At 35.2% G+C, this 18,655-nt stretch overlaps 1 protein-coding gene across 2 annotated transcripts; it reads right to left on the bottom strand.

The window, feature by feature from the left end:
* Positions 1-295: 295 nt before the first annotated feature.
* LOC138691674 (zinc finger protein 121-like) lies at positions 296-17,996 on the bottom strand. 2 transcript variants are annotated; one of them, XM_069813886.1, is made up of 5 exons: positions 17,861-17,996; positions 16,071-16,168; positions 8,159-8,296; positions 6,075-6,157; positions 304-2,816 (listed from the first exon to the last, which is right to left on the bottom strand). In XM_069813886.1, exons 2-5 carry the CDS (start codon positions 16,164-16,166, stop codon positions 2,546-2,548), a joined length of 588 nt encoding a protein of 195 aa, XP_069669987.1. In that variant the 5' UTR covers positions 16,167-16,168; positions 17,861-17,996; the 3' UTR covers positions 304-2,545. The 2 variants fall into 2 exon arrangements, with proteins under 2 accessions (XP_069669986.1, XP_069669987.1); XM_069813885.1 differs by lacking the exons at positions 16,071-16,168; positions 17,861-17,996 and adding an exon at positions 11,380-11,689 and having other exon boundaries at positions 296-2,816.
* Between the last annotated feature and the right edge of the window lie 659 nt (positions 17,997-18,655).

Genomic DNA, 18,655 nt, shown 5'->3' with positions numbered 1-18,655 from the left:
TTTCCCTTCTACCATCAACTAGCCACGGTAGCCGAGAGGTCTAAAGCGTGACCAAAAAGCGTGCGAGCGTTTCATTAGAAACATACCCGGATCGAATCCTACTCACTGCGAAGTCATAAGAAAAAAAAAAAAAAAAAAAGAGAGAGAGAGAGACATGAAGCAAAGAACAGAGAAGGAGAAGCTGGAAAGAGAGGGACAGAGGGTGGCAGGACGAAGTTCCTGTTTTGCTTCCTAGATGCCGCAGTCATTCTTTTTTGTTCCACTTTCCTCCGCTAGATGTCACCACCACCCTAAACCCCTATTTCCACTCTTTCCCCCTAGAGTGTGTTGGGAGCTTGTAGGGGAAAGTGGAAAGGGGTCGTGGGCGGAGCTTAGCATTCGCTGAATTACAATTTTACCGGCTTTTTGCTGGTGTGTGTGCGTAAATGTCGTGCGAGAAACTTTTCCCACAGGAATCGCAGGTTTCTCGCCACTGTATATGTGCGTGTCTTTTCATAATTGTGTCCCGAATCTAAAAAAAAAACATTTCCCACAGGTATTGCAGCTGAATGGCTTTTGGTTGGTGTGCAAAGGTACACATTTGTCAGTCAGGGCCACTGACAGAATTTATGGGCCCCTATATAACTGTACTCAGACCCCCTTGAAAAAGTAACAATTACAAGTTACCAGTTATTCTAACCATAATAAATATTTGCAAAATAAATAAAAGATAACCCCATACACAGATACGAACCTAAAAATATACACTTTTATTACACTGAAAACTTTTAGCAAAACTTCACATTAGCACAATATATTATATTCATAAAACATTATTCCTGAACATCTATAATTTATAACTAGCAGTCCAACATGAACAAACAACTCTTCTTGACTTCATTGATGCAAAATTCATCAATTATATCATCAAAATTTAAAGACCTAGCAAGATCGCTCTCCAGACTAAGGAGGCCAAGGTTACTCTGTTGTTCTTGACACATTGTTTATCTGAATACATTTTTTATTTCCTTCATTTTGCTGAACAATCTTTCAGCATCAGCAACTGTCACAGGAATTGTATAGAATATTCTAATGGCTATGTAAATATTTGGAAATAAACTGTACAGTTTTAATTCCCTCAGACTATTTAGGAGATTCATAGGTTCAGTGGGGTTGGCCCTAAATTAGAGATATGAATTGATTTTAAATAGTTCGGCTCATTACTGAGCTCTTTGTTAATGCCTTCATAATATTTTTCAAGCAGTCTCGCTCCCATATTAATATCTTCTAATTTTTTTCTGTCTCTCTTTTGCGCTTCTCAGCTCCCGACTTATGCCTGTACTTGTCCATTGTGCAGTTAAACTATAACCGGTAACACTAATGAACAGAATTTACTAGACAAACGACAACAAAAAGACGAAAGTTTCGACACGAAACATACAATGTACTGAAAAGGAAACGTGATCCTGAGACTTCGGTTTGGGAGAGTCCACTAGCATTTTGTGGTGGGCCAATGGGGGGGGGGGAGGGGTTTGTTAGTTAAAAAGGACAAGCCAATAAATAATTGAACGTGTTCGGTACAAGCGACGGGAATATATTTCAGGCAAATGCCGAGGCCCTCGAGTGTCGTGTCGGTGAACGTTAATGCGGGAAACTTATATTCTATTATATAAAAGTCAAATATTTACATATGAAGTGGTAAAAGGTAAAAGGTAAAGGTATCCCCGTAACATGCCATGAAGGCACTTGGGGGGCATGGAGGTAGAGCCCCATGCTTTCCATGACCTCGGCACTAGAATGAGGTGGTGTGGTCGGCACCACACTCTGACCGCCTTTTACCCCCGGGAAAGACCCGGTACTCAATTTTATAGGAGGCTGAGTGAACCTCGGGGCCGTTCTGAAAGTTTGGCAACGAGAAAAAATCCTGTCACCACCTGGGATCGAACCCCAGACCTTCCAGTCCGTAGCCAGCTGCTCTACATATGAAGTGGTAATTTGTATTAATTCTACTATTGTTGAGTTAATATGCCAAATTTATGTAACAAATATTCTTACAAAATTTTATATGTTAAAATGTTATGTTTTATTTAACGACGCTCGCAACTGCAGAGGTTATATCAGCGTCGCCGGATGTGCCGGAATTTTGTCCCGCAGGAGTTCTTTTACATGCCAGTAAATCTACTGACATGAGCCTGTCGCATTTAAGCACACTTAAATGCCATCGACCTGGCCCGGGATCGAACCCGCAACCTTGGGCATAGAAGGCCAGCGCTATACCAACTTGCCAACCAGATCGACTACAAAATTTTATAGTACCCGTATGTATCTACGGATAATTATTCATAATAATAAAAAGTAATCACACTCACTTAATCTGACGGGCCCTTACTGCTCATGGGCCCATATGCACTCACCCCCTTCGCCCCCCCTTCTCGGCGGCCCTGCTGTCAGTGTCGAATCCTGAGATACTTTCACCACAGCGATTGCATTTCGATGGTTTTTCGCCAGTGTCCATGCGCGCAATTGTTTTCAGATGGCTCGATTCTGAGGCGCCTTTCCAGAGCAATCATTGGAATGACGTTTTGCCAATGTGCTTTCGTATATGTCTTGTCAGAGTGCTCGATTTTGTGAACCATTTCCCACAGACATCGCATTTGAATGGCCAATTGTCGGTGTAGGTGCGGTACTGTGACTGCAAATATCTCTTTCTTCTATGCAAGCGGTCGTACATCTCTGATTCAAGAGAAGTTTCGGAACAAGAGTTCTCTAAGGAGACACAATTTTTTGGACTTGTGTGAATTTCCTCCGATGGTTGAATCCTATTATTGTACAAAATGCTGAAATCAAGAAAATCCCATTAGTGAAAACTGCGACAATCAAGAGAGCAAAAATAATAAAAACAGCAAGAAATGGTACAACGTAGAAAACTCCAGAATTATAAACTGATATGTAAGAATTCTGCAAGAAAACCAGAGCAATAATTCCTATTCACCATCATCCACTAACATTACATACCAACTATATTAAATCAGATCATATTAAGAAATAAAATATGAATAACACGAATGCAAATACCTTTCTGCGTGCTCTATACCAAATCTAAATTTGTATTATAAATGGTTTATTATGGAGAAAAATTCGCTCTGGCACCTGGAATCGAACGCGGGATGCAAGTTCTACGCACTGGGTGCTCTAACCATTGAGCTACCCCGAGGCTCAATCCACAGCACCGCTTCCAATCTTCCTCTTTTGGTATGTTTCCTTAATGGCCTTACTCCATGTTCGACATATATATTGACACATCTATTAAGTCAACAGTGATCTTTAAGTAGATAATTCGCCGAACAGTGCATATATATCGTGGAGTCCCGGCCACCACGTCACTCAAATGAGTGCACTACTTGTGCGATAACTGTATAATGTGACTTAATATAGGCCTAATAATGTGTCAATATGTTATCTTGAACATGGAGTAAGGCCACCAAGGGAAAATACCAAAGGAGAACGATTCGATCCGGTGCTGTGGATTAAGCCTTGATATAGCTCAGTGGTTAGAGTGCTCAGTGCGTGGAACTGGAGACATGAGTTCGATCCCTGGCACCAGAGCGAATTTTTCTTCATTAATAACCAATGGTAACCATAACAAATAATTATGAAGGACTAAACTATTAATCTTTAAGTAGACAGTATTATAATATATGTTAATTCTTCCGCTATCTAAATGAATTAATGGTTTAGTTCCAATAAAGTTCTTTTAAATGAAATTAAAATTGTATCTCTGTTGTTTAATAGTGCAGTCATGGTAAACAATAACTTCAAACTTCTTGGTATTACTGTGGACACCTCACTTACCTGGGCAGACCATGTTGATTTTGTTTGTAAAAAATTGTCAAGAGTAATATTTCTTCTGCGAAATTTAAAATATATGTTCTGAAGAATTACATTAGAGTTGTCTATTTTTCTTATTTTCATAGTATACTCTTTTACGGATTACTTTCATGGTGTAATAATAGTCACATTAATAAGACTCTTATGTTCCCCACCCCCCAAAAAAAAGCTGTTAGAATTATAACAAATTCATCAATGAAGACACACTGCAGACCGTTATTTGTGAATGAAAAATAATGACTAACATCACTGTATATTTATCAAGTGCTAAATTTTGTCAAAGATAATTCACAAATGAGCCTTTCAGAGCAGAAGTGGTGTAAGTCAAAAATGGGTAATGAGTGTTAAAGTAAACATTTTGTAAAATACAGCGCAAAGTAGCAGTTAATATTAAATTTATTTAAACTATTAGTAGTCAGTGGATAGCAAGAAGGACATATTAATTGCTACTTTGCGCTATATTTTACAGAATTTTTATTTTAAACCTCATTACCCAATTTTGACTTGCACCACTTTTGCTCTGAACGGCTCAAATGTTGACACATAGTAATGATGTTCACCTACACAATAACAGAAACCGTGACCTTTTTGATATACCTAAGTGTACACTAACCAAAACAATGAATAATTATTTTATTATGTCTTTAAAAATTATAAATAAATTTCCCACATGTTTTCAATTTGTAAAGGAAGTCTTTCAACTGACTTGTCTCTGGTTGGTTAATTAACAAACCCTTCTATGATATTAACAAGTGTTTCAATGTTAATGTTGTTGAGTGTTTTTGATACAATTTTATTGTTTTTTATGTCCCTGTTATTTATTTTATAAGTAATATTTGACGTTGTCAATTGCAAAAATTTGCGCTTACTGACTGTACGATACTCAATATACTTAATTAAGAAGGGTTAAACCTATAAAAAAATGAAAGCAAATTTTAATCGTAAATTTTCAATATTTAGATTATTGGACACTATAGCATTACTAACGCTACCACAGCCATCTGAGTGGCCATCCTTCGCAATTACAGGAGACCTCACTGTTATCTTGCTATGTGTTGTGAGATAATACAGGGACATCATTTTATTTTTACTAACATTATTAATATTAACCTGGCTATACCTTTGGATCAACGCCATTTGCTAACCCCTTCCACGACAGGAGTTCGATGATACTGGCGTAATGTACAAACAAATCACTTTACTAGGTATAGGAGGGAAGAAAAGCAGTTCATCCATTTACGTAAACTAGGAAATATTGCGATTTTGATTTTGATAACTTTCATTAGGTTTTTGTTTAATCTAAATACAGTACTGTATTAACAATAAGCGTTTTTACTCACGAACTGAGCTGTCCATTCGGACGTATTCATTATGCAATGTATATTATACTGTCTACAGGACATTAGCGTACAATATAGAGAATGAAGTTAAATTGAAAAATAATCATAATATGGATATTTATGGTGGCCGTTGATTTCGATACAGGCTTCAGTTCTAATGTGCATATTATCGCACTATAGACTATTGTACCTAATCCCAATTACCGGTTTCGCCCTAGTAAATCATGTTGAAATAATTCTGTACCTACTCTGTAAAAGATTACCTTACGCACTGTAAATTCAATCTTCACTTCTGCCCGATCCGAAAAGATAAAATTACTCAGACATACTATCTACTGTCCGTCCAAGTGGTTATGTCGTAGGGTCGTAGAAAGGGGGGGAAATCACGTGACAGTTAATTACTTAACGAGGCCCTTTTATTTAAGTTATTTTAAACAGTTGTATAATATTACGTAGACGTCCAATTCCTAACAGAAATTAATGTTCTCAGAAAAGAGCTAAGACAGCCCAGCCACTAGCTGGCAAATAAAAGCTGGTGGAGGAAACCGGGATACGACGTAGGCAAATGGACGACAGTACCTGTGCGAAAATGATTCAATATTGAAAGCTTTTTCGTCACTGGAAAACGCGAACATATTTTTGGAACGTACTATTTACTATGACTGTATATCCGGTCTTGGATCTGTGTGGAGAATGGTTGAGCTTCATTAGTAGAAGGGGTGGGAGTGAAGTACATTCAAAACTCAGGTACAATAAAAATTGAAGTAAAAATAAAATGATGTCCCTGTACATACCATATATGCTTTACATAGTCGTTTAATTGAACCAGTGAAACAAGCACGAAATCAATACACACACCTTCCTCACCTCTCAGTCAAGACTTCAGATTCCATTGTCGTTACTTCCAGCATAGTCTCCTCTTTTACTACAGACACGCCAAGTGACACTTCCTGCAAATAATAAAAATAACAGAGAAGTGACTACGATTTCTGATGTATAAATAAACACGAAGTTTATGTACGAGAGTTAGATAAAAAGTAATGGCTACAGTGTTATACTTTTTAAATGGCTTTGTTATTAGAGGACACACTACTTATACTTCTTCAATGTAATCGTCTCCAATGATTACAATCTGCCACACTTGTGGAAGGTATCGTACACTATCAGTGCGACCATCTCTGTTGATGTCCCAAAGTGACCGCCCTATGGCATGAATAATGGCGTCTCTTATGTTGTAATAAATGAGCTAGAAAGAGTCCATAGAGTGGCTAGCTTGACTTGTACAGCACTCTGGGTCATGCCACGACGTAATACCTTTTTTTGTAGATTTCCTCAATTCCTATTTCAAATTTTGTGATAATGTATCCTACGATAGAGTAAACCCTGTCTATACATATTTTATTGAATGTACAAATTCATCATTATCCTTCATTATATTAAACAAATTATGGTTTATTTAACGACGCTCGCAACAGCAGAGGTAATATCAGCGTTGAAGACAAAATGACAGACCTAATAAATGGTTCACGAATAATGGACTCAAGCTAATTTGGATAAAACTACTATAATACCAGTTAAAATCTAATAGCAACACAATATTAAAATGGTATTTCGACACTGACATTCAAAATTCTGCAAAAGTCTCAGGTAGACTGTATTGCTGTTGGAAAAATTTTGAATGGACGGACAGAAAAGAATATAATTGGAGACCTTGCCGGAAAAAGGGTATAACATCTGGTAGTAGCCCTTTAATGCACCTCACTAAAGTACACCTATTCATTATACTTCAGTTGTTCAGCCAATGAAAATCACCATTGTACCATTATAAAACAGCAAGTATCGATTATTCTCGGATATGCAATCGAAAGACAATTAGCGAAACGTCATGGAGGCTGGAAATCCAATACTGTCACGGAGGCTGGAAATCCAATACTGTCGCAGAAGGTTATGTTCTGTTATTTTTATTTTAGTTGGTTATTTAACGACGCTGTATCAACTACTAGGTTATTTAGCGTCGATTGGTGATAGCGAGATGATATTTGGCGAGATGAGGCCGAGGATTCGCCATAGATTACCTTGCATTCACATTACGGTTGGGGAAAACCTCGGAAAAAACCCAACCAGGTAATCAGCCCAAGCGGGGATCGAACCCGCGCCCGAACGCAACTTCAGACCGGTAGGCAAGCGCCTTAACCGACTGAGCCACGCCGGTGGCCATGTTCTGTTATTATAACAATTAGCGTTAATTGTAAATAATATTCAAATAAATTCAATTTGTCATCTCGTTTTTCAATTCTAAATCAATTTCCAGGTTATATCAATATTAATGTTCATGTTTATTCTCTAGATTATATCAAGGTCAATGACATTCGTCCCTCGGAAAAAATCAATACTTTCGCGTCTGCGCACATCTCACAATTTAGAAGGTCACTTCCGCTCATAGACAAATAACTGCACTTAGATAACCATAACATGAATACTTATGAATAATTTCAAGTTAGAAATATGGTCGAGCATAAAAAGTTGTATGAAACCTGGCTATAATGGTAATTAAGACGCTCGTATGGAAATTATAAAACTCGCTTGCGCTCGTTTTATAAACGAACATACTCGCGTCTTAATTACTACCATTATAGGCTCGTTGCATAATGTACTATTGTCGTCTACTCGGAAAGGGGTCTGTGATAAGGCGATAGTAGCTACTAGCAAATTCAACTGTCAATGGATGCAAATTGCCTACGTATTGAGCTTTGTAACTGTCGACTGTGACATTACCATATTTAAAATGTAGGGTGTACTGAAAGACGGGATGTAACAATTTCACATAGAGCCTCTGTTATAGCTATGCTAAAATCCCTCCGGATACAGTGGGAATGTAACTGTCTGCGACGAAAAGAATACAAGATTAATATTGAAAGAAAAACAGCCATCGCACAATGTGTCCCACGTACCTCAGCTTCACATTTTATCGAAACAAATTGAGTTGGCACTGCAGTTTCCTTAACCTCACTCTCTGAAGTGAGATCACAGCTGTGGTCCACGCATTCTGTCTTTATTCCAGCCACTTGGAAATCCAATAAACTTCTTTCCTGCAGAAGAGAAAGACAAAATGCATATGATACATATGACTGTAAGAATGTGATTAGTGCTAAATATTGCACTCTGAGCCAAAAAAAAAAAAAAGAAATTGATTGCTGCATATGGCACATGTGAAATAAAGTACTATGAAAATAACCGACAGTGATATAAGAACAAGACATTAAGGTGACACGTATGCAGAAATGTCCTCAAATGATTAATGCCCTCTCACGACTGCAATTTTTTACATAGAGGAATGAAATTTTGTACAGTTGTTTATATAACTTTATCTTCCATTACTGTAATTTCTTTTTTCAAATATCTTAGGTTATAATAAAGAAAGTTACACTACATTTTATTTTTCAATACATTATGATATCTAGATGCATTTTCCTCAGTATCCACTTGAAGAAAATGAATGAAAATTCACACACATATATTAGTTAAGTAGTACTACATCTCACTGCAACAATTTTTACATATTTGCTTCCATTGAATTTTAAATGATTTCTGAATGTGAACTAAAATTTTTACTTAAAAATAATGCACATTTCACAGCACAAAAGCTATAAAAATGATCATACAAGAAAATTGCTGCAGCAAAAAATCCATAATAATAACATCAGTGTGTGCCAAATTTCATTAAAATATCTCTCATAGTTTTTGAGAAAAAGGTACGTATGTATTGAAAATTTTAAAACTGAGAAAACGATAGAAGATGGTGTTTGGTGATTTTTGAACATAACTTACTTAAAAGCCTCCATAACTGTAGTCAACATCCTCGTCCTGGTCTTCTGCAGCCCTCTTCTTCCCTCTACTCCTCTGCCTAGCCTGTTGGGAAAGTTTTTCTGTCCTCACTTCAGCAAACTTTATTCGCTGTTCATCGACCCATTGCAAAATTTGTCTCATGAACACTCCTGGCGTAAATCCTTCTCAATGACATGGAGTCTTGCTATATTCCCATCATTGAATACAGCAGCAGCATCAAAGGTTGCTATCCTAACAACCAGATTTGACACAAATGTTGTTTTTGGACATCTCTTCCATATGAGAGAATTGAAACACTCGTTCGGATTCTGCGTTTTGCCATGCAGACACTTTTTTAACAAATCTGAATCACAAAGTGCTTGGTAAATTGGTTTAATTATCAGTATTACTTCTTCTGGAAGACTGTTCTTGTGGACATACCTTTCCCCAGTTTTTTGCAATATTTTGTACTTACACCAGGTGTCCGAACAAAGTCCATATTATGGTTTGCTGTCAGTTGACAAGTAATGAAACCATGTGGCCCACACAGCTTGTCGCATACTCTGGAGTTTATTGAGGTTGCTCCTAATTGCATTACCATAGTAATTTTGTAAACTGTTAATTCTTTTTTTTTGTCAGTCTATTTTTTCCCCAATTGGCTTTCCATCTTTTAGAACTTTACCCTTATTTTGTTCTACTAACCTTCTCAACCTTCCTCCCATTCGCTTCTGAATGTGATCAATACATTCCAATTTCTGTATAATGCATTGCTCTCCATAGGGCTTTGAAAGCACTGGAGTCACCATCACCCAGGTATTTTGTATACCTGACTCCATGCTTTTGTAGTGAGCGATGGAAAATCAGCTTCATTCCAGCAGGCTCCATCCCTCCACTTGAACCAGAATAATTTCTACTGCAGCTTTCAGAATGCTGATTGGACCACTCTTTTTCTTTGGTTTTATTGCTATCAGGTTTATGTAAAGCACAAACTGTGCAGTGCTTGGACATAACCTGTATATCTAATACCTTTCCAGTGTCTACAGAAATTACACTCAATACACCATGAAGACTCGTATGGCCCCTTCTCATCCATGTGTTGTCACAAGAAACTGATAAATCTGTAGCAACACAATCTTCAACATTTGAATTATCAGAAATAGCTTGTTGAGCTGCTTCTTTCATACTCTCTTCACACACTTCCTGTAAGACCAGCGAATAGGGATTATAAAGAATGGCAATTCGCATCGGTACCTTTGATGTGGCCGGACTGATTCCAATGACCTTCAAACCAGCTAAAGCGTGAGATTCTGCTTTCTCACTAGAGTTGGCGCTGACATCACACCAGCTAACAGTCGACACAGCGGAAATATAGCACATACAATTAATACATCTAGGTACATTATGTACTCAAATAAAATAAATTGGATCCATAAAATAATAAATCCGTCATTAACTGTAATGTCTACACTCTGGAGTTCCTTTATAATGAGAGTTGGGATGTTGACCCCAACAACAATTAAAATATGTAATGATTTGATAGCACTGAAAATGGAAAAACAAAACTCTTATGAGAAGTAAAACCATATACCTATATTATATTATATACAAATATTAAACGAATTTGATACATAATTTTGTAATGCATTATATCATTTTATAATATAATTTATTATATCTGAAATATTAAAAAAAATATATATTATTACAACTAGTTCGTCACTGAGAAATAAGGAAAAGCTGTTAACTTGAATTTATTTGAAGCAAAGCGTTACTGGATTATGCAATAAGGTAGGCGATATTTGAATCCTGTGTCTCAACTCTATTCTCAATTATTATCTTAGCCTATACTCGATTACATTAACCTCTAGCGCTTGAAAGTGGAACTAAACGCTGGCGCACAGAGAAACAAAACATAGGAAAATTAGCTGAGTGTCCATTCTTTATAATCCCTATTCGCTGGTAAGACATTGTGCAATTTAAGGTTTGCAGCAGTGAATCTTGATTCAGTGGGTGGCATATTCATAATACCACATAATAAATTTCCAGCCTCTCTTCCAGCACCAATACACCCAAGACCATAAGTCAGTCTGATGTTTGCCTCATAATTTCTATTTATGCCCTTAGATGTCTTGAATGCTGTGTTTGTATTAAAATCTTGACACACAAAATGCAAGTTACACACAACACCCTCTTTTTCCCCATCATCTACAATTTTTATATTTTTCCCTCCACAAAATGAGCATTGACAGGCATGAGTTACTGCCTCACAGAGTAATGATAAATCTATTATTCTAAAACCACTATTTATTTCATCAACACTACTATTTACATCTATGCCTACACCAACCTTTCTCTTCGAAGCACTTTGTTGTGTCTGTGATAGAACAAACCTAACCTCTCGTAAGTTTTTAGGTTCTGTATTAAAAATATGAGACTTTGGAACTTTTTGAACACTTTTTTCGGCCTCCCCATTATTATATCTACCTATAGATAAGTCGGGAATCCAAAATTTTACATTCACTGAGTGCAAAACATGTAATTCACAAATAAACACGAAACTCGCACGCGTAACCATGAACCATAGCCATCTACACAATGGTTGCTGAGTTTAGACTTCTTGCCTGTTCAGTTACTTCAAGAACAGACCTTCTATATCTGAAAGAAAAACAGTAAAACAACACAAGAACCAAAGATGACAGGAGAGACAGCAGAGAAGGTGGGCGTGGCAGATGACAGCACCATGGTATTTAATTTTTTTGGGGCACAAGGGCTTCGAATTGGAACATAAAATTTGGGGAAATGATAACTGAATATCTAAACTATGGAAAGAGAAAATTAAAAAAAAAATAAAATATTTTTTCAGTATTTTCTGCCTACATGGACACATTAACAACTACGTAAGATACACAACAACTAATATTTATATTAAAATGAAAAACATGTCGGAATGGCGTGTCTGCAGTAGAGTTGATAACACTGTACAAAATGAAATTTGTCCTTTTTATAAAAATATGTGTATTCGCTGTATTTTGTGATCGTAAAAAGGAATTTGCAGTTAGTTTTTGTCCAGCACGTACTGTTTCTCCAAAATAAAATATTATTTAATGTTAGTTAAATGTTGCACTACTTTCGCCTTTTGGAATGCAACATGTCACAAAGTAAACTTTCTTGACAGCCACCTGAACTTCTTAAAAAAAAAAAAAAAAAAAAGCTTGGTGCTGTAAGCGATGAACACGGGGAGAGGTGTCATCAAGAAATATCTACCTTCTAAAAGCGCTTCAGTGGGAGGTGAAGTGCAAGTATGCTGGCTGAATAATACAGGTCACTCATCAAAAAGACTGCAGAAGCTGTCTACAAATATAAAAGGTGAAAAAAGACATTTTAATTTGTGAATTTTGGCCAAACAAAGGTTTCTTTATGTGCTAATGTGACAAATTTATGTAAATAAGTGAAGTGCATGTACCATAAAAACGGTATGTGTTAGAAAATTTTGGTTTTCAGAAATGAATTCAGCTCCTCTCATTTATTTAAAATTACATAGTTTCATCTAAAGGACAGAACCAAAGTTTAAATTTGTTGTCCAGTGTAATTAAAGGGGGGTAAGACACTGTACTGCGTCTGTACATACATTTTCAAAATGTAAATACATCAAAGGGTCGTGAAACAAACAAAAATTGAAAGAAGGTACAAGTACAAATATTGAAAACCTAATTACTGCAGTTAAATATGACGAACGTGAGTAATTTGTAATGCATCATGGCATTATACAACACCTCCCTAGCCAATGCTTGTAATATTACGATCACTACTTTCTGTCCACAGAAGGAACAAGGAAACATGATGGATGCTAATAGAAGCTCCTGCATCTACATCCCAGTATTAACAATATTTCATTCTCAAAAGTTTCGCAGCAATACATAAGATTTGAATTCCATTAATCTCTCTTCCTCCACAGTCCCACATGGCTTCATAATATTACATGCGCAATAGATTTGTACACTGTTATACATTTGGCATTCGAAGAACAAAATGCAATAGCGATTTCTATACTGTAAACATTCACAATTTACTATTACTCTATTAAAATTTCCACTACACGAAAGAGAAATATAATTATCCCGTTTTGAATGTGATTAGAACATTTATTTTTGCTTAAAGCTACATCTAAAGTACAATAAAAAGTGTGATCGTCACATTTTTTAATGTGGTAAGTGCAAAGAAATATATTAAAACCATCATTCTGCCTGTTATATCTAATTCGCAATTAATAATGTAACTCATCAAAATCAGTCAGCATCTTTTCAACTTTCTCATCTTGTAAAATATATATTTCTTACTCATCGGTGGTTAAAATGTTCGAATAATAGCCTAATTCAATAGGGTCTGAACCGTGCCTCACTAGGCATAAGCTATTTTCACCTTGACTTCACCACAGAGACAGATGGCTCATATATATTACACTCCTAACTTAGCATGTAGGCTAATAAATGTAGCATAAAGGTAAATTATGTTAATAAAATTAAGAAATTCAAAACAGGAACAGTTTCAGGAGAAATGATACATCATCCCAGATTAAAGATAATTACATCTTAGAAATTACAATTCACTTAGTAGCTAAATGACACTCATCAATAAATTATGTTCAGGCTGACATGGGTGACAGGACAGAATATTTTTTTGTATTATAAATTTTTTCTGATATACCAAACTCAGCCCCAACTTTTGTATTGGAATGTTATCCATGATGCTATTTAGTCAAAGTAACTTCCTATCTCCGAGCTTATGCATGGATTGAGTCGCAAAACTGACATCACCTAAAAAAAAGTACAACAAACCCATCTTGAGGAACATCTTTAAGATATTCTGTACCTACAATGGATTACAGCTATGTTACAAATTTAATAAATTTTGGTAGAATTAAGATCATTTCTGTATATAAAGACAAATAAATTAATCAAGTATAAATAAAGAGATCAATTAATCAACAGGAATCATAAAGAGTTATGAGTTTTTATTAAGATTTCTAAATCAAGAAGAAAATTATTTGTTTCACTACAATACGCTATCTGCTTTATCTTGTATGATATAGGATCTTGCACCTTGTCAATGATGAAAAGAAGTGGTAAGATAGATTTTCTTTGACTCTTAAACTTAAAATAATATTGCAGTTTAAATTTCAGCAATTCTTAAAGGAAAAACAAGTAATAAATGGCATGCTCAAATTTTACCGTCTCTGTCTTGAAGTATAAAACAATGCAAGTACAGTTGTATATGGAGTCTGTTAAACATATGAAGAAGAATCTGCGCACCCCATGAACTCCACTCACCTTAGCTTCATACTTCGCTATAGATAAGTGAATTGTCACTGAAGTTCCTTCAAATTAAAAGTCTGATTTCGGAAAAGTACCATGTGTATTCAACAGAACATAAGTTATGAGTCAAAATAAGCATAATAAACACAGAAAGCAATATTTTATTTGCAAAATTTATTTCAAATGCAAGGAAACGTCTCTCTCTCTCGCTCTTTCTCTCTTTCTTTCTCTCTATCTCCCTCCCCTTCTCCTTCCCCTCTCCCTGCCTACTATGTTTGTGTCATGGATTTATTTCTCTTCGGTAATTAAGCAGAATGGTTAAATATATACTGTCAAGCAGTGCAACGTACTTTACTATTGCTATAGTGAGGTTCACATAAGAACAGTTCCTAATCAGCAAATATTGCCGTCTTGTCAGTGTTGCAAACTGTTACCAGATATTACACAATCCTAAGTAATAAATTACTCCTTTACTTACCGTACTCTATGTTGGAAGGTTATTCTAAATAATTCAATAATTTGTCATATATTTTCGTAGGCAAACTATACGACAAAGGGATCAACATGACAAGTATTTTGTCTGGCAATACGAAATTCATTGGTTTGACTAACAACTGACTCACGAGACCTAACTTAAAAAGGTATTTTGTTTGACCACATGAAATTATTAGTACTAACTCCGAAAACTTACCTGACTATAGTCTTGAATTGTAACCACAACGCAACACATAAAATAACTATTATATATTAATAAAAGCACTGATATTAATTAATTATTAGTATGTTCAAATTTCACTAGCTTCCAGTAACTGGCTCAGAAATCTACTACAATCTCAATTTCATGGAACTCCAGTACCGATAATTATTGTCGATATTTGTCTCAGCTGCCAACGTACCAGTTACAAAATCACTACCATTTGTAGTATTTGTCAGTATCGAAATTCGAAACGAAGTTGGTAAAAGAAAATTCAACCTGCAAGCTAGAAAATCACAACAATCCACTAGCATATGTAATAATGGGGAAAAATGGTTAGGTTTCATTCTTAGGGTATGAAGTATGCTGATCCGGACTATTCTGTATTACTTGGAAATAATTGGTTACATTTTTATTAACATGGATTTTTGTTGCATGTAAATCGCAAACCTGAACAGCAAAATAATAGAGGGTAACGTATCTGGAAAATTAAACATTACCTCTGCTAATCTTAATTAATTACTAGCACTTACAATTAAACTATGTTGCGTACAGAATTTATTGTAAAAAGGAGACCTGCTTCACAGGAGCTCATCTATGTTTGTCACGATGGTGCTAGACTTTAAAGCTACACCTGCCCTACCACATGTATTTGAGAGCTATACAAACAGCTACTCACGTATAGTGCAATTCAGTTCTTTGACCTGACTTACTATATTCAATAGAATACAGAAGCCATTAACAAATTAAGTCTTTATGAAAAGCATTTTGATTGAATGATATCTTAAAACTCAGTTCAAACTAGAGTCCTTCATCACCTCTTAAAATATTACAAAAGAGTAAAAATGAAGCACATAACACGTGGCATGAGGAAAAGTACGATAATAGACTTTACATTAGAAATTTCTTAGTCTATATAAAAAAGTCTGCTAACCATAAACTGGCAGATACACTCAAGTAATCTTATGTCATATTCGACAATGTTATACACGTCGCATATAGCAATTACTTAATAAGAGACTTTCAATTTACCTCAGATATGGGCTTCTTCTCATCTGTATCAGTGCAATCACTCGATTGTATAGTCAACGGGTCCACCTCAGGTTCCTTCTTGATCACTTCCATCATCACTGAAACAAAGATATAAGACACTGACAGTGAACTCTTTAATTACTATTTCTCATTTATATACATATGTTTATACCACATTTTCCTTCTTATTTTTTTTCTTTACTATAAACAAATATAATCCAAGTTCCCTTGATTTTCTTCCATTTAGGTACTGCTCTATACAATTTCCTAAACGCTATTTCTACATAGGCCTATAGTTTTAGTAATGGCTCTTCAATATCATTTTTTTTTTTCATTTTCTGGGCAAGATAATAAAACGTGTAACGCGTCTTCTTTTTGATTACATAAGAACAGATATATTTTCCTACGTCTCATCTATTTTTTAAACTCCAAATTCCCAATCTCTACCACGCTAGTCCCATCTTTGCTTTCCTGTTGTTAACTTTTTTACATTCTTCCTGTTCTGATATGATTTTCATTTCTTTGTAATTTATTAATGATTTTAAACTATTAAAATTGCGTAACAATTATATTTTCGATTGCCTAAAATTAAATTGCTTAATATACACCACATTTAAACAAATAATACTGAATACAAACAAATAGGCCTACATAGGCTACCTAAATAATATATATGTGTAATACATACATATGTTTAAACACTTTATAAAGAACTTTTATGCAATGGAAGATATGTCAATTTCTAAAAGTAATGTAACGATAATAAAAATGTGAATACCGGAGGGGCATTAAACCAGTGTTAGAAACAGAGAGAAATGTAAGTACAATACATTAATTAACATATCTATGTACTGTGCAGTATTATAGTGTACCTTACGAGAATGCATTCCAAAGCCATGTGTGTAATTGTGCTGAATTTGGTTGTTAAATCGGTGGGTTTTAGTGTTGCTAGCCTGACAAGGCTGCTAGCCACATTTAACATTCCATTATACAAAAATGTTTTCCACCTATAGTCAATTTGCAGACATATCGAAAATAAGGGAAAAGTTGGGAAACAAAATTTGGTATACATTAATGTGTGTCTATATAGGCTATACAATTAGCCACTTTGAGCTGCAAATATCCGTACACAAAACTTTTAATGTCAGACAAAAATAAAAAAGGTCACTTCATTGTTAATTTCTCAAAAACACGTGGAAAGGACGTGTTATAAAGTAACCGGACACAGAATAAGTAAAACTATAGCCTACAGACTGTGGTAACAGTAATATTGATTGCACAGATTTTTCTTCGTAAAAATTATACTTCACAGACACTTTCATCTAAACGAACATTATGATTGAGCCAATCGTCAGTTTCGCTTTATATAAGCACACGTGTGGGACAATGAAAGGATAATTAATCGTCAGATTTACATATCCCGTTAAAAATCGGTTAAACTAGCGCTGAGGTAGTTCCGTTCGTACTCCGTTTAAACACGTTGCATATATGAATCTGTGATAGGTTAGGTAAAACCTTAGGAGTCCATACGAAATCAATCGAATACAACACACAAAAAGAATTGTAAAGAACTTTACCCAATATATGTTTAGGAAAAGAATGAAAAGTGAACAACAAAACATTTCAAATAATTCTTTGGAATTGTTGGGGAAAATGACTGGCGTAAAAAAGTAAAACAATATGTTTGTTTTCTACTTTAATTGCAACGGTAAACATTGAAATCATGTAATATAATATTATTCTCAAAGTATACGGTTAAAGACTGATAACATTTATGGGCAAAGACTTACCTCTATAACACGTTAATATGGAAAATTAACCTGACTTTTTTAGTATTCCTTACATCTTTACCGTTCTGAATCTAAAATATAACATTCCAATTTCCAATAACGCTAAACAGTCTTCTATCTGATCAAGTAAGCCGTGACCAAGGAATAATAATAATAATAATAATAATAATAATATCACAAGTCACGCAACTCATATGTATAAAATATGTCAACATTTGACAGCTGGCGCGACAGTAGCCCTCTAGCGGCAGGCAAGTTAACAGTGTGCACACTACATATGATAACACATCAGAAAATGGGTTTTGCGTAATTTATTTTATATTTTTATGCTATACAGTAAGTGTATATGTTCTTATTAATTTTACTTTAGAATCCTAGAAGAATTTCACACGCAGTTAATCTACAAGTTTCAGAAGCTGGGAAAAAACATAATTCTTTCTGCTCCTTACAACTGAATCTTGGCCCTGATCACGTATCATGCTTTGAAATAATATAATTGTTCGTACGTGTACGGTTAATTCAATTCATTCCTAAATATATTGATGAATCAGTGGAACTCTATATTTACTGTGAGAAGAGTCAAAATTAGTAGCTTCAAAATTGTAGGCCATATCTCGTAGGGTACATCGCGTGGTGAACTCCTCTCCCTATTTCCTGAGAAATTAACTATTTTCCATACCGCAAATTGGGGTAAACTCGGCCGCTGAGGTAAACTTGAAAAATAAAAAAGGGGAGGATTTAAACCTTAACATGACATTGATTTATGAAGTTCATTATTTTTCCATTTCTTAAGAA

The sequence above is a fragment of the Periplaneta americana genome, chromosome 16 (genome assembly GCF_040183065.1).
Source record: "Periplaneta americana isolate PAMFEO1 chromosome 16, P.americana_PAMFEO1_priV1, whole genome shotgun sequence".
Classification (NCBI taxonomy): Eukaryota; Metazoa; Arthropoda; class Insecta; order Blattodea; family Blattidae; genus Periplaneta; species Periplaneta americana.
This window is presented reverse-complemented; position numbering and strand designations above follow the sequence as displayed.